Source organism: Xenopus laevis, chromosome 7L, assembly GCF_017654675.1.
Source record: "Xenopus laevis strain J_2021 chromosome 7L, Xenopus_laevis_v10.1, whole genome shotgun sequence".
In the NCBI taxonomy this organism is placed as follows: Eukaryota; Metazoa; Chordata; class Amphibia; order Anura; family Pipidae; genus Xenopus; species Xenopus laevis.
Genome location: NC_054383.1, coordinates 101,178,981 through 101,194,888, shown reverse-complemented (window position 1 = coordinate 101,194,888; position 15,908 = coordinate 101,178,981). Strand labels below are relative to the sequence as shown.

General features: G+C 36.5%; 2 protein-coding genes across 2 annotated transcripts in view; both read left to right on the top strand.

Moving 5' to 3' along the window:
* Window positions 1–15,908, top strand: part of LOC121395584 (UPF0688 protein C1orf174 homolog) — a 66,187-nt gene that overhangs the window by 41,105 nt on the left and 9,174 nt on the right. The window lies entirely within an intron of this gene.
* Window positions 7,584–15,908, top strand: part of LOC121395484 (traf2 and NCK-interacting protein kinase-like) — a 54,549-nt gene continuing 46,224 nt past the window's right edge. The window contains exons 1-10 of the mRNA XM_041569055.1: window positions 7,584–7,649; window positions 7,781–7,864; window positions 8,722–8,874; window positions 9,485–9,568; window positions 10,215–10,247; window positions 10,476–10,541; window positions 10,763–10,819; window positions 11,128–11,367; window positions 11,464–11,554; window positions 11,663–11,781. Of these exons, the coding sequence (XP_041424989.1) occupies window positions 7,584–7,649; window positions 7,781–7,864; window positions 8,722–8,874; window positions 9,485–9,568; window positions 10,215–10,247; window positions 10,476–10,541; window positions 10,763–10,819; window positions 11,128–11,367; window positions 11,464–11,554; window positions 11,663–11,781 (993 nt within the window). The remainder of the gene's footprint in view (window positions 7,650–7,780; window positions 7,865–8,721; window positions 8,875–9,484; window positions 9,569–10,214; window positions 10,248–10,475; window positions 10,542–10,762; window positions 10,820–11,127; window positions 11,368–11,463; window positions 11,555–11,662; window positions 11,782–15,908) is intronic.

The window sequence follows — 15,908 nt, the reverse complement described above, 5'->3', positions numbered from 1 at the left end:
GGTGGCATGTAGGCATAAACTCACCTCCTAACTTGTGTGTCATTCAGACATGAAAATTAAGAAGCGCGAGGAGGAGCAGCCTACTGCCTGCTCTGAGGCAAGCGGTAAGTACAGGGCTCTGCGGGCTCCTCCTGGCACAGCTTCTGGTACAGTAACTATACGTAAAATATCTCTAACAGCATATAGGTAACACAAAAAACTTCACGGGTAGATTCATTTTAGATATTTGAAAAAGAAACACAAAAAGGAGAATGTAATTAAAGGGGTTGTGATATTCTGAGACAATTTGCCATATGTTTAAATTTTTTATTATTTGTGGTTTTTGAGTTATTTAGCTTTTTATTCAACAGCTCTTCAATTTGCATTTTAAGCAATCTGGTAACTAGGGTTCAAATTACCCTGGCAACCATGCATTGATTTGAATAGGAGGCTAGAATATGAATAGGAGAGGCCTGGCTTGAAGAATTAGTAATAAAAAGTAGCAATAACAATACATTTGTAGCTTTACAGAGCTTTTGCTTTTTAGAAGGGGTCAGCGACGCCCATTTGAAAGCTGCAAAGTGTCTAAAGAAAAAGGCAAATAACTGTAAAAAAATTAATAAAAGACAATTAAAAAGTTAATTCAAATTGGCTGTTCTATAACATAATAAAAGTTACATTAAAGGTGAACCACCCCTTTAAATTATCTTAGAGTGCCATTGATTTGATCAAAGTGACTTTTCCCTTTGCACTTTGCTCCTGGCTATTCTCCATTCACCGCAGCCTCTCACTTCTCTATTCTGAGAACTTTTGATGAGCTTTTGAAAATTCGTTTTTTTCCATGGTCAACTATCAGCCATATGTGCTCCGTTCAAGAGCAACTGGAAAAATTTGCCTCTGAATTAAAAGGTAAAAATATTGTCAATGTGCATTTGATAAAATTAAAACAATAAATATAGTGTGCTATTTCAGTATGTATTCAAGGCCAGACTTCAGACTCAATTGATGTGGGATCGGAATTCATAAAATACTCCCAAGCAGTTACTGTCTTGTGTAACTGCTTATAAATATATAAAGCCCAGTACCTATTGGAATGTAGGTGACCCTGCATTTTGTCACCTGTGTCACCTACAGCATGCCAATGGCACCCAGCACAAAAGGAAGACCTCGGCCTTCAGCCCTGTGCCGTTATATGGTCATTGAACTCCTTGGTGACTTATAATATCCCTTTTTACAATAGGGGAGTAGATGATTCCCTATATAAACAATGTATCACCACCAAGGCACCTTCTTTTAAAAGACAGCTCAAAAGTTTCATGACCAGTATAAAACCACTCGGTCGGCTGAGGCATAATTTCGGGGACTCTTCCTGTATTTTTGACACACGACAGCAGATCTGTCTCATACTGCAAAAATGAATGTCAGGGAATTGAAATGTTGTTTATTTTTATAATACATACAAATATTATTTCATAATAAAGCACCATTTTTTGTGTTATTTCCCTTTCAGAAACTCCCAGCTGTAATTGAGCACTTTGCACTAGATCAACTAGTGACAATGATCAAGGTACAATTCGTAATTCGACAAACTACTTTAAATTAGGGATGCACCGAATCCATTATTTTGGATTCGGCCGAACCCCCGAATCCTTCAAGAAAGCTTTGGCCGAATACCGATCCGAATCCTAATTTGCATCTACAAATTCGGGATGGGAAGGGGAAAACATTTTTTACTTCCTTGTTTTGTGACAAAAAGTCACACGATTTCCTTCCCATTCCCTAATTTGCATATGCAAATTTAGATTCGGTTCGGCCTGGCAGAAGGATTCGGCTGAATCCAAATCCTGCTGAAAAAGGTCGAACCCTAGATTCGGTGCATCCCTAATGTTTCCATAGTAGACAGAAATTAATAATTTTTATAAATAAATATTTAAATATTTTGAATAATTTAAAAAAAAAAAAAAACAATTAATAATTGAACAGGGTCGGCCTGGGACACGGAGAAAAAACCCGACGGACCCCGGTTCTTGTCGGCCCCGTCGGCCCAGACCGGCTCTCTGGATCATCAGCAAAAAAAACGCATGTTAAAAAACCTGCTCATGTGCATAAAAAGAAACAGTCAGACCCTGTATTTAAATACCATTCCAGCTGACACTGTTAAAATAAGGTTGTAGTTATGGTAGTGTGGCAAAATACATAAAAGGAACAACCTTGTCATGTGCATTTAAATGAAAGAAGTGCATTTAAATGAAAGCATAGTATGAAAAATAAAATTTAGACTTTTGTTTGCTAAATACATAACATGAATTTATTAACATGATTAAATCTAAGGCCAAAAAGCTCTTTGCACTGATATCCAGTTGTGTCAAGATGCGCTATGCTGCCCCAGTTGAATAAAATACATTTAAACACTAAAAAAAGCACAGGACTGTTTTGCAATTTCAGGTACAAGACAACACTGCGTTCCCTATACTCATTATATATAATAATGGGGCAGTCTTTGTAATATATTAATTGTACCATTTCTTATACAAATAATACACAATAATATACATGTTGCAATGGTATCATTCCCTATATTGAGAATGGCTACTGAATAAACAGGCTCTCATCATGGCAACAAAACCCACTGCACTTTATTCTTCAACTTAATTGAATTTAACTGAACTCAGCAACCATGATTTAACTTGCTGTTATAACTGCCCTGCCTGGGCTGCATGCGTGATGTCACAATGCTCTGAATCTCACAGCTGTTCAAACAAACAGTTGTCATTATGATGTCATAATGGACAAAGTCAAGGTGTACAGCTGCAGCCCAGAGATTTCTCATTCTTGATCAGGAGACTGAGGTGAGTAGATCTCTGTATATTTGGGAGAAAACTTTATTAAAAATAACCGTTTTACTGGTACAGTTTGAGCTTTGAGACCACTAGTGGTATCATGAATATGGTAGAATTTGAATTCATTGACTAAAATGGAGTCTGTGGGTGATAGCCTTCCTGTATTATGGAGCATTCTCAAAAACAGGTTTCTTGGTAATGGATCCCATAGCTGTAAATGTATATATACGCACACACTCACACACACATATATACATACAGTATATATATATATATATATCACAGTCCAGTGAGTATCCTCACTCCAAGGCAAACTCTATTATGGCCTATTTAGCCGGGGTGCATGGTTAAAATGTATATAACCTTCAATTCAAGAAAACCGGCACTCCCATGTAAAAATTCTCAATCATTTATTCCGTTGTACCATTATCCAACGTCCTTGTTAGGACCTTTCTCAAGGATGATACAAAAATACATTGACCAATCTTAAATAGTCTAACACATTCAAATTCTCCAATGGGTGCTTGTTATCCAAACCTGTTAATGAAGTGATTTAACCCTTGTGACCATCTTCATATATGTAACAAACAGGGGAAAGTTGTGCTCACCACTAGTTTTTAAAATCATTAGGCGGGGGTGCAATGAGGGTGTGACCACAAAAAACATATAGACAAATACAAGAGTCCTCTGCACTCAACCCATTATCAATATATTTAAGACAGAGACATTTTGTGCATACTGCTACTGAAAAATGCCTTACCCTTTAAACAAAACAGGGATTGTTTGTCCATATATTGCAATATATTTAAGCTGGCCAACTACGTCAAAGTCATCCCATATCTGGCCAGTCCTATGCTAAATTTTCATCTGATTCATTAAGAATTCTATGGTTTAATTATACATTTTATAACAAATTTTATAACCCCTCCAACTATAGTCAGGTGATCCCACTGGTGTCTAATAAAAGGGCAGCCAAGTTTGGGAGTTTTACTTTGAAAGCAGCTAGTAAGTTGCAGGTAAAACGTATTCGTCCCTTTTATAAAATGTATAATTAAACCATAGAATTCTTAATGAATCAGATGAAAATTTAGCATAGGACTGGCCAGATATGGGATGACTTTGACGTAGTTGGCCAGCTTATATATATTGCAATATATGGACAAACAATCCCTGTTTTGTTTAAAGGGTAAGGCATTTTTCAGTAGCAGTATGCACAAAATGTCTCTGTCTTAAATATATTGATAATGGGTTGAGTGCAGAGGAATCTTGTATTTGTCTACATCTTCATATATGTGACATAAAAATATTTTTTACCCAGATATAGTGATGGGCGAATTTGCGCCGTTTAGCTTCGCCGAAAAATGTGCGAATTTCGTGCGAAACTGCGAAAAATTTGCGAAACTGCGCCGGCGTCTCGTCCCGTTTTTGACGGAAATTTTTTTGACGCCGCCGAATTTTTGCTGCGAATTTTCGCGGGCGTTTCGCAAATTTATTCGCTGCCGGCGAATCACGCAAATTCGCCGCAAATTCGCACCTGGCGAATAAATTCGCCCATCACTAGCAGATAGTGTTATCATCATGAACACTCATCGCATATACATCATAAATACCATAAATATCATAAATTAGTGTATAAAAACGTGTTAAAAAATTTACAAAACATTTTGTGATATCAAACAGTGTATAAGTTTTGTGTACTTGTAAAATTCATTTTGTCCACAAGATGTCACCGGTGTGTTTCATAAGCTCGTGTTACAGTGCTCAATTAAAATCCATATGTTACTAAAGTGTCCTAAAAGGAAAAGAGAAACAAAGTTGTAGCTAAATTGTATCCATAATTTATAAAACATTTCCTTTCACTGTAAAAGCCACAGAATAAATAGAAAGTTTGTAAAGGAACTACCAAACTCTATTTATCCATTTAGATCAACTCTACAACTTACAACTTGATCTGCCCATTCATACCTTTTGGTGAGACGCAATTGCGTTCATAAATCCAAAAGGCTTCCCTTTTCAAAAGCGCTTTTCCTACATCACCACCTCCTGGATGCATTTGTATCTGCTCTATCGGCATGTATCTAAAGGAGGAGGCACTATGTTTGGCCTCCGCCCAATGCTTGGCCACCGGCTGTTGGGCTTTGTCCTGTTTCAGGTCGTCTTTATTCTTATTTTTGACTCTCTCTGGGTCTAACGCAGCCCTAATACTCGCTCGATGCCTATCCTTTCCTTTAGCTGCCTCACCGTCTTGCCACAGTACAATAAACCACAAGGGCATTTGATTATATATACCACTAGTGTGGAGGTGGGGGCTGTTTGGGCCTCATATATATATATTCTATATTACATAGAACAAAGTATTGGGATTACTAAACTGTTTCACTACTAAATGGTTTTCTTTTTTTCTCTCCACAGAAGAATATTTTATCGTATCAAAACAACAAAAAAAATCTAACATCTAACAAAAAAACAACTAACATCAAAATGTGGAAAACTATTTTCAAATGTTTTTGTTTTCGCAAGGTAAGGACGTTGTTTTTTCTACTATAACATGACATAATTCATTTAGTGAATAACTTCATGGGGGAGAAACTTGTCCTCAAACTCTGTTACTGGATTATCTCTGAACATTGTTCTGTTTGTGACAGTTGCTAATACTATAACTAGTGATGAGCAAATTTGCGCCGTTTCGCTTCGCCGGAAAATTCGCTTCGCCGGAAAATTCGCGAAATTCGCCGGCGAATTTTTGCGGGCGTTTTGCGTTTTTCAATTATTCACTAGCGGCGAATAGCGTAAATTCGCCGCGAATTCGTGCCTGGCAAATAAATTCGCCCATCACTACTAATAACATGATGATGAGATAGAGACAGACTGACTGCTCCTCAATATATCTGTATTGTGCTACAGTCACTAGTGCTGTTTCCATTCATTTTTGTTATATGATTTGGCTTTAGTATAGGGGATACAATACGTTCTACTTGTGTTTGCACCAACTATGTCATTTACAGGGATGGGCGAATTTTTTCGCCTTGTTTCGCCATGGAAATTACGCCCATAGACTTGCATGGTGGGAAAAAAACAAATGACGCCCATAGACTGTAATGGGAGTCGTGACATTTCGCCGGCGGCAAATTTTTGGCGAAACTAAACGGGTCAAATTCGCCCATCCCTAGTCATTTAATACCAAATCAGTCACTACAGATTACTGACCCAATAATCAAATCCTTATTACCATATTTAGATTGCTGATAACTCCCAATATCTTGTGATTTGAATTCAGCTTCACCAAATCCAAAAACTGAAATTGTATTTAATATGTGATTTTATTACAATCAAATACATTTATGTGTTTTCTATTAACTAAGGGAAGTTGGATTTATATCATTTATATAATTATAGTTTTCCTATTTGCTCATTTCTTTTTTTGTAATAATTCTTTTTTGTCTTCTTAGAAAAGAAAAGTTAATCATCCAACCAAAGAATCTGTTGTGGTAAGTGATGAAGAATTGGACAACATTAAAAGAAGTGACACAATTTTCCTATTAGTACTATCAAAACCAGATTATTTCCTTTCTATAGATTTATACCTTGATGAAGCTGCACCATCAATTCTTACTGGTCCAAAAGAAAAACACTGGGTAAACTGGATTTAGCCCGTTTATTCACAATTGGCAACATTTCCCAATTATTTCTCATCTGAATAATAATGTCCATGACTTGATAAACATGGGCACCTTCCTTACTTTTAATGTCATTTAATAGTGACATTCAGCTACAGAATAATCCATTACCATTTCCATAGATGGCACATTTCATAACGGCATGGACTTTATTGTTAAAACCGTTTTCTTTGTTGATGAAACCTCATTCTCTCCTGTCAAAAGGAAAATACATTGATTTTATATTATTATCAAAATAAATCCCTATACTGACCATGCATTTATTTAGACATTATTATTATATCATATTTACTCATATTAGTTATATCTAATTAAAAGCATATTTTTCCAAAACAAGCCACACTCCTTTAGTCATAACTAAGCATATATGATAGGCCTTTAATTGCATAAAGTAACACCACCATTTTTTCACTCAACTGTTTTTATATGTGGTGCTTACTATTATTAGTATCATTACCAAAGTTCATTTTTCTGATTAGATTCCTGGGTCTGCCCCCTCCCCAGCCAAGTTCCAAGCCTTTTCTAGTGGGCCCAGCTCCAAAAGTTTAACCACATTTTGACATGAGAGCTGTTAGCTCAGTGCTCCCCATTGGAACATCACAATATTCCTAGAGGAGAACACTGATCTAACAGTCTCATATCATTGCTCTTAACCAGGGTAACCTGGTGATACTCTGCAGGAAAGCAGAAAAGAAGTGGTATAAAGCCATGGGGCTGACCTCGGCATAGTTGATTGGGCAAAATGGTTGCTATTAATGTAAACAGAAGAATTTACCATTTAATATGATGTTTTTTGAACAGCTAACTATAACTAATGAACTCCAAATATGTGATATAAATAAGACTTGCATCTATGTTTGGATCATTAATACTTTGGGGGTTATTTACTAAACTCCGAATGCAATACCCCAAAGTTTACAGAGTTTTCAGGAGAAAATTTCAGAAAAATCTTAAAATTAGTGAAATTCTGACTTTTTAGCGCAAAGCAAATTTTCGAGTAAATGTAAAAATAAATAAGCATAAAATAACCCGAGCGGACTTTGATAAATAACCCCCTTATACACCTGCCCCCCAACACATACCAGAGATGTGTGGCTCTAATCTACTTTCCTCTCTTAATTATGTACAACCTGTTGGCAATGCCACTTGTCAAGTAAGTTGAACAGAAACATAAAATTGATTGATTTTATGAAGTTGAGTGAATGCTTTATACAAATAACATGCTAGATATTGAACTACAGCATTATAAGAAGTTCATCAACTAACTAACTTTATTCCTCTTAGGAATTAAAACCAGAGGAAGAACTGGAGCCGGCCATAACCATCTGCCAGGTGGCTCCAGAAACCCCTGATATTGACATCTGTCAGGTAAGAAAAAATGATATGGTTGTAATATATAAAATATGTAATATATAAAATATAAAAATATTTTAAAGGAATATTAAACCCAGATTCACTCTGGGGAGCAAATTTGTTAGGCACCACCAAGTTTGGTATGCAAACAAGAATAGTCAGCACAACCTTGTTAAATCTTCTTACTTTTCTTTGGATGGGTGCAGGTTCTCCAGTGGCCACTTTCCACCAGCAAATGCAGTCAAAGTACGATATGAACAGCACCACAAATTGTATTAGAAGTTAAAATGCCTTTATTGCTCAAGTGACGGGCATTACCGCAGTAACGGTAATGCCCGTCACTTGAGCAATAAAGGCATTTTAACTTCTAATACAATTTGTGGTGCTGTTCATATCGTACTTTGACCACCAAGTTTGGGACAGGGGAGCCTGTCCCACCTCCCATTCTGAATTGGCTGCAAGTGCAATTTACTTGTGGCCTCATATATAGGGGTTTGGGTGTTGCAATTCTTCTTTAATCAAGTGGGTTCAGTTCACATATCTACAAATTTTATCTACAGGAGACAACACAGAAATCAGGCAATGACACCTGCCAGCCTGAACTCGAAAACCAGCAAGAGAGTGCTGAAATAAACGAGGAAAACCAGCAAGAGAGTGCTGAAATAAATGAGGAAAAACAGCAAGAGAGTGCTGAAATAATTGAGGAAAACCAGCAAGAGAGTGCTGAAATAAATGAGGAAAAACAGCAAGAGAGTGCTGAAATAATTGAGGAAAAACAGCAAGAGAGTGCTGAAATAATTGAGGAAAACCAGCAAGAGAGTGCTGAAATAAATGAGGAAAAACAGCAAGAGAGTGCTGAAATAATTGAGGAAAACCAGCAAGAGAGTGCTGAAACAAACGAGGAAAACCAGCAAGAGAGTGCTGAAATAAATGAGGAAAACCAGCAAGAGAGTGCTGAAATAAATGAGGAAAACCAGCAAGAGAGTGCTGAAACAAACGAGGAAAACCTCAGAATCATCGATGAGGTATGAGCAGAAAGATCTAATTAAACCTTTATATTCATTTGTTAATGATATCTCCTGAGACAATATTTTCACACCGAGACTTGTAGGATAAAAATCCCACATTCAAAATAAAAACACAGGGCATGTATTACACAATGCATTAACATTATCTCACCCCTACGGGGTAGGGTCCTCCATCCTTTTGTCTCCTTGTCACTGAGCATTTCATTTGTATTGTAATTATATTTTATATTTATGTGAATTGTATTTCTAATAATGCACTTACTGTCACTTATTATTGCAGTGACCACTTGTTTGTTACTAATTTATTGTTTTGCTGTACAGTGCTTTGCCCTCAAGGAGTGGTATACAAATAAAAATATACATACATACATCTCACTTGCTTATATATAAGGCTTGATTCAAAATATTCATTAAGCTGAATTGATACAATAAGAGAAATTATGGTTTTTAAAAAAGGACACAGCCAAACATAACAATCATTCACCCTGCCCCACAACTCTGCTTTCTTTACTTATTTATGGACATGAAGTTTGGGTGTTGCAGTTCTTTTTTAAAATCAAGGGTTCAGATCAGTCATCTAAAAATACATTTTCTTTGTCCTAAATAGGAGATAGCAGAGGAATCAGGCACCAACACCTGCCAGCCTGAAATCTCCAAAATCTCTGAGGAGCAAGTGGGCGACAACAACCAGGTAAGTCTTAAAGCCTTTAAAAGGGTTTGAGCAGAATTATTTAATTAAATCTTTCATTAGTCTATATTTAAATGGTCTGCTCTTCTGTTTAATGAGCTGCTGCTCAGAGACTGATGTAGCTGCTTGTAATTTGAATTTAGACAAGTCTAAATGGCTTCTCAAAACCAATCACCAGTTAACTGAGAAGTCTTCTGTTTTAAAAAAAAAACAAAGCTCTTCTCAAAGCTAAGTATAGTTCAGCACGAACCCTGATTAATGAAATGATCTCGAAACAAAAAAATGTAAACGAGAAAAATGTGCATTTTTATTTTTCAAAAGTTTTTCTCAAGTTTTTACTGAAAGCTACCCTGAAAACCCAATTTTGGAAAAACACAACTCGATCTTTAATAATGTACCCCCATAATGTCCGTTGAAGCACCTGCACTCCAGGGTTCAGTTCGTCTAACAAAAATAAGTTCTCTCTTTGAACCAAGATGTACCAGTAAATATAAACCATAGTATACTTTATATGTGTGAGCCTAGCTATGTTACCGAACATATTGACAACCCCTCTCCAGTAAATAAACCTTTCCTTTTCCTTCAAATTATAATTTTAGCAGCTCCCCAAGAATAGTTGATCTAAAAATATGTTTTTTGTCTTCCCCAGGCATATCAACATCTACTTGCAACTAAATACCCGGTAAGCAGCTGTAGAACTGTATTTTGGAACGCTAAGTGACGCAAAAGCTCTACTTTAATGGTTTGACTTAAATATTCCAGTCCTCAGCCTTCTCCCCTAATTACACTAGTTCCCAGTTCCCCCTACACCCCCTGTGCTTCTTTCATGTTGGAAAGGTTATTTGTCCAACTGCCTTAAATTCAGTTTTGTATTTATCATGTTTTTTTTATACAATGCCTATTTTTTTAGAAGCCACGGAGTTATGTACAAGTCCTGGAGCCCATCGGAGAGGACAGCTACGGTGTCATTTATAATGTAAGATATTTCAGTTAGTGGGTTATTTTTGTCATATTTTGGGTGATTCTGTAAATACAGCCAATTAGTTGTACCCTCTAGAGTTTTGTCCCTTCTTTGTTTTCTTGTGCTTCTGAAGCTGCCAATAAACCTTCCCATATCCACACAATATATGCGTTTGCTTTTCCATAATGTTCCAAACAGTAATGATCACAGAGATTCTTTTGCTTCTTTTGTTGTAGGGATGGCACCGTAAAGAACAAAAGGAAGTGGCAGTTACCATCATGAAAGATGAAGAGGTAATGTGTCTTGATACGATTACTATAATTAAGGACTAATAAGCTTTTTGTAACACCTACATTATGATTTGTAGTAGTAGGGTAATTTGCTAAACTAATAACTATGTAACTGTAAAAATAAGTGAATACCATTTGAAAAATGTATGGGATTTAAGAAATAAAAGAACTGAGAGTGTTAATCATATTATGCAATTCTCGTGTAGAGATATTACAATGTTGATGTTTTTTAGAACTACAAGTTAGGTCGGGGTATTTGAAATAGTCATTTTATTGTATTGACTTTACTTTTTTTTTTTTTTTTAAACTAGAAGCAGAAAGAAGTCCTCAATGAACTGCAGGTTCTAGAAACCATTTCTGGCCATGGAAACATCATTGGCTATTACGGGGCATATTTCCAACCTGCCTCTGTAAAAATGCCAGAATATGAGGGACTGTGGATTTCAATGGAGCGTTACAGTGGGACATCAGTAAAACAGCTCTTTAACAGCAACATATCCCACTCCTTGAAAGAGGGCTGGATTGCTTATACCTGCAAGGAGGTATTAAAGGTATGTCTCAAGTGAAACTCCTTGGTACTATTCTGGATAAATCGAATTCATTAAACGCAAGAAAAATATTTATATTTTCACTTTTCCTTTATTCAGGGCCTGTGCCACCTTGATAAGCACAAGGTGATTCATCATGACTTAAGGCCAAACAACATCATGATAACATCTGATGCAGAAGTGAAGATCAGTAAGTGATACCAAAAACCTGAACAAACGGATATTTATTTCTATCGTCATGGTGGGTTGCATTTATAAATGAAAATTAAAATTCCTGCTTTTGTTATACCAATTTCAGGTGATGTCAGTTATGCCACCATTGGTGAAAGAAGTAATAGTACTGCAGGTGCTCTTCCATACATGGCACCAGAAGTACTGGCCAACACTAACTATAAGGTCATAGAATACACCTCTAAGGTATTGTGATGTCTTCTCTCTCGTTTTATATATAATGTTATGAACTGTATACAAGGTGCACTGTGTGATCTTTTTAACTCACTTCACATACCCCTCTCATAACAGTGAATACAAAGCTGTAATATGGTTTCTGTGATATGAGAGGAGAATATGAAGTGAAGGAGAGAACTGCAGGGCACAGGAATGTTAGAAACCAACTTCACTTGACTCTTTATGGGATTTTCCAACTCTGTGTGACACACTCAGCCTGGGGTGTTTGGGGTCATTTTTAAAGATCGCATCACTTCAATACTTGGAATTAAAATTTTACATCCTCTGATTTTACATTTGGTCCCACCAATATATCATGCTGAATGAATTTTCCTGATTTTCCAACACAATAATATGGGGGGTTTTACTATATTTTCTTACAAAATAGAATTATTGTGAGGTTGCAGATGCATAGATAACAAAAGAATCTGAATGATCTGTAATTGTTTTTTCATGTGACCTGTGTATATTCTTTTCTAATAGTTGCCTTTTCTTCCATATTTCAATATGTAGGCTGATGTATGGTCAGTGGGAATCTCCGCCCCTGTGGAAATGGCAGATAGGATACTACCAGTAAGTAAAACCCCAGTGGTGTGTGCTATAGTGCCATTAAAGAACTGTTTGTAAAAGGTTAGAGGACATTTAGGTGTCACGGCTTTAACACAGGATATTATTAAATATTGAAAACTATGGGCTGTTAGTAAGGGGCTGATTTACTTAAAAATTTGAAATTTGCCAGTTTCCAATACCGTTATTTTGTCAGTATTGCTGGCCAGATCAAGTAACAAATATAGCAATTAAGTTAATTAGATTTTTTCAAGATTGTTGTTTTTCAAAGAAATGTTATGATTGTCAATCATATTTCTCATCTTTGTATTTTCTTCCAACCTAGGCATTCAGCAGATTTCCCCAGCCATGCACGCATCAAAAGAATAATGCATGGTCGCCGTCCAGGTATTGCTATGGGACTCATGGTGAGTGATTTCCACTGAAACAGGAAAAAGAGGGTGAGGTGGAAGAGGGTGGGAAATGAAAAGGAAATGAGGAGAATGTAGGGATATTGATAATGTGGTAAGGGGTGTACAAATGTGAGAGTCAAGGAAAACATTTGGGGAAATAGGCAAGGGAGAAGTTATTGGCAAGGGGGACATTGGGGTGAAGTTAAGGAATAGGGAAGAGATAAATGGGAAAGAAGTAAGGGGGAAGATAAAGTGTTATATGTGTAAATGCTCAGGTGCAAGAAGCTCATGCTTAGCTAAGATCTTGGGGTTATATCTGGGCAGCCAATTAAAAGCTAAGGCCAAAGATGTTGGCAAAACCAGAGACATATATTATGGGTAGAAGGTAAATGTACTCTAATATTTAGTTAGTAAGTAAGCAAAATAGACCCCCCTAATCAAGCAGATCAGTATAAACCATTAGAAGGGAAGGATCTCACTTGTTCTATTTTACCTTCTTGAACAAGCTTTTGTCTTGTATGCTTTGTCTGGTTGTTAAATTAGCACAGAGTAAACATGATTCAAGATCACAATGTTTAACAAAAGGACTTTCCCCATAAAAGTAGAAGCTTTGATGGGGGATTAGCACATGCTGCTGCTGGTTCTATTATCCAGTCTTTAAATGCATGAGCTCTGGAATGTTAGTTATTTATACAACAAGGAACAATTATAATTTTGCATTTGTTATCTATTTTTCCAGGGAGTGAACAAACTTTCCATGATTTTATAAAGAAATAGCCTCCAGAAAAATCCGGATTGGAAGGCGCATCTGCCAGAGCAGCTACTGTCACACCCCTTTCGTTCGCAACATCATGGAATGAAAGGGTGTGAAAAGGCAATATCAAGTGGCAACCTGCAGAGAGAGTAAGGAACATGTTGATTCTCATATATAGTTCACTTGATGTATAGGACCATTATCCATCTACTGCTCGTTATTCATCCAATATTCTCTGGCTTTCATAAATTATCTATAATTCTGCTAACTAACAGCCCATTAAAGCCCAATAATCAAAGGGATGAGATTTGTATTAGAGCAGAGGTCACTGAACTAGGCCCAATCTATGAGAGAGATAAATATGATGAGCATGGGAGAAAAATGTTATTAGTTTAGTTAAGTTATAGTTGACCTTAAATTAGCAGCATAAGGAATGAGATATAAATAATAGTAAATTTAAATATTTAAAAAAAATAACAAATTTCAGAATTATAACACATACCGTCATCCAATGGTAACACTGAGCAAATCTCTCCTTAGAAATGAAGCACTGAAGTTAAGAAAACATCATGGCAGCCATCGGGGAGACGGGGGCACATGTACAGGGGCCAATGTTCATCTGTAGGGCCCCGCCAGAAAAACTTGCCGTCCCGATGGGCAGCTAGAAGATGACAACAGCCATTCACAAGATTTACACTCTAAATTATTATTTTTTAAATAAAAACATATTTAAAAATACATTGGCCCCCTTATTGTATTTTTTTAATTGGGAGACGATTGTTAATAACCTCCAAACCCCCTCATATCCATCTTCCTTTTAATATTAGTTTTAATGACCTTGGAAAAAATCCCATAAACAGTCTTATGGCTTGTTTTATCCATCCTGGTCCTGCTGGTTAATTCCTGTTTCTAATTAATGTTCCATCAAATCTTTTTCTTGCAGCAAGTGAAGACGGCTAGTGCCATTTAAACATGTGCAGTGTCGCCAGGTTTAAATGTCTGGCAATATTTATTCCCTCTAGCGCTCCAAAAGAGCTGCTTCATTTCGAATATAGATTCTTAAATAATTAATAAATCATAATAATAATAAATCTACTAATAAGAAATAAATAATTAGTAAGAAATAGTAAACATAATAATAAGGTTGGACAAAAGTACATTGAATTCAAACCTTTTATAAAAATAAAAACCCAATTGAACCTCTTCCAATATACCTTGCATGGAAAGTAAGCCCAGTCTCTGGATCCAATTTTTGTACTAAGATTTCATTTTAGGAACTTTATTTCCTCACTTTCCCACCCCAAACCCTTTTTTGAAGCTTTCTAATGTATTCTGCCAGTTAGAACTGATTCAGGGAGAAAATCCACAACTTTCCTGTAATAAAAATATTTTTTGCAGCTAAGATGACCTCCTAATTCAAATAGATGTTCTCATGCTTATCATGTCATAGAGGATTGCCTCTTTTTGAACCCTGAGGGTGCTTTAAATGGTTTTCTTTAAAAAATGGTGTAGGGCCCCATAGGTTAATGGCCCCCATGGCTCAAATTATTAAAACCCCATGTACCATTTAGAACTTATTTTTGCAACCAAGTCTCATTGGCCTTAAGGTTGATAACCATTTCTGCAATTACTGTAACATGGGATTTGCAAGGGCGTTGGCCCTTCCATGAGCCTGGAGTCAACAAGGCCCCAGAAATGTTAGGCCCTAAGTGACAACCCCTTTAAAGAAGTCAGCGGGAAAGGAGACCCTGAGAACAAGGTTAGCTAAGTGTGCAGGATAGCCACGTTGTAGCACTCTCGAGAAGGAGGACGTCAGTGAGTTTATTTATCAAAAAGCAGCTTCAAGCTTCACCAAGTATACGGATAGATGGGAACTAGGTCTCCTGTAGGCTCTGCTTCTATGTAGCTGAAGTACCCAAATACTGACAAGGAAACAGGCTGGTTTTCTATCCTTCCTTCAACGTCTATTTGTAGGGATCCAGACCACATGAAGTACTGTAAACCTGAAGGTGAGCCCTGAAAGTTGCACTTCTGCGTTAAACTTTGCAAGGGTTTCCCTGCATCACATGTCTGGTATGTTGCCAGTGGCTTCTTTACTATATATTAGAGGTTGACCGTATTGTCCATCATTGAGCACCAAAACTTTACTATGTAATATACATAAGGGTGTCTGAGAGCCCTGAGCATCCCATTATTAAATAAAAATTACACCATTCATCAAAAATATAACAGTAAATTAGAACACTTGTTCCTGAACAGCAATTTATATATTATATATATAAATATAATATATATATATATATAGATATATATTACAATAATATGTATATTACAAAGACAGTGCATGCAACTCAAGTTCTCTGCCAGGAGATCTCTCTTTCTTT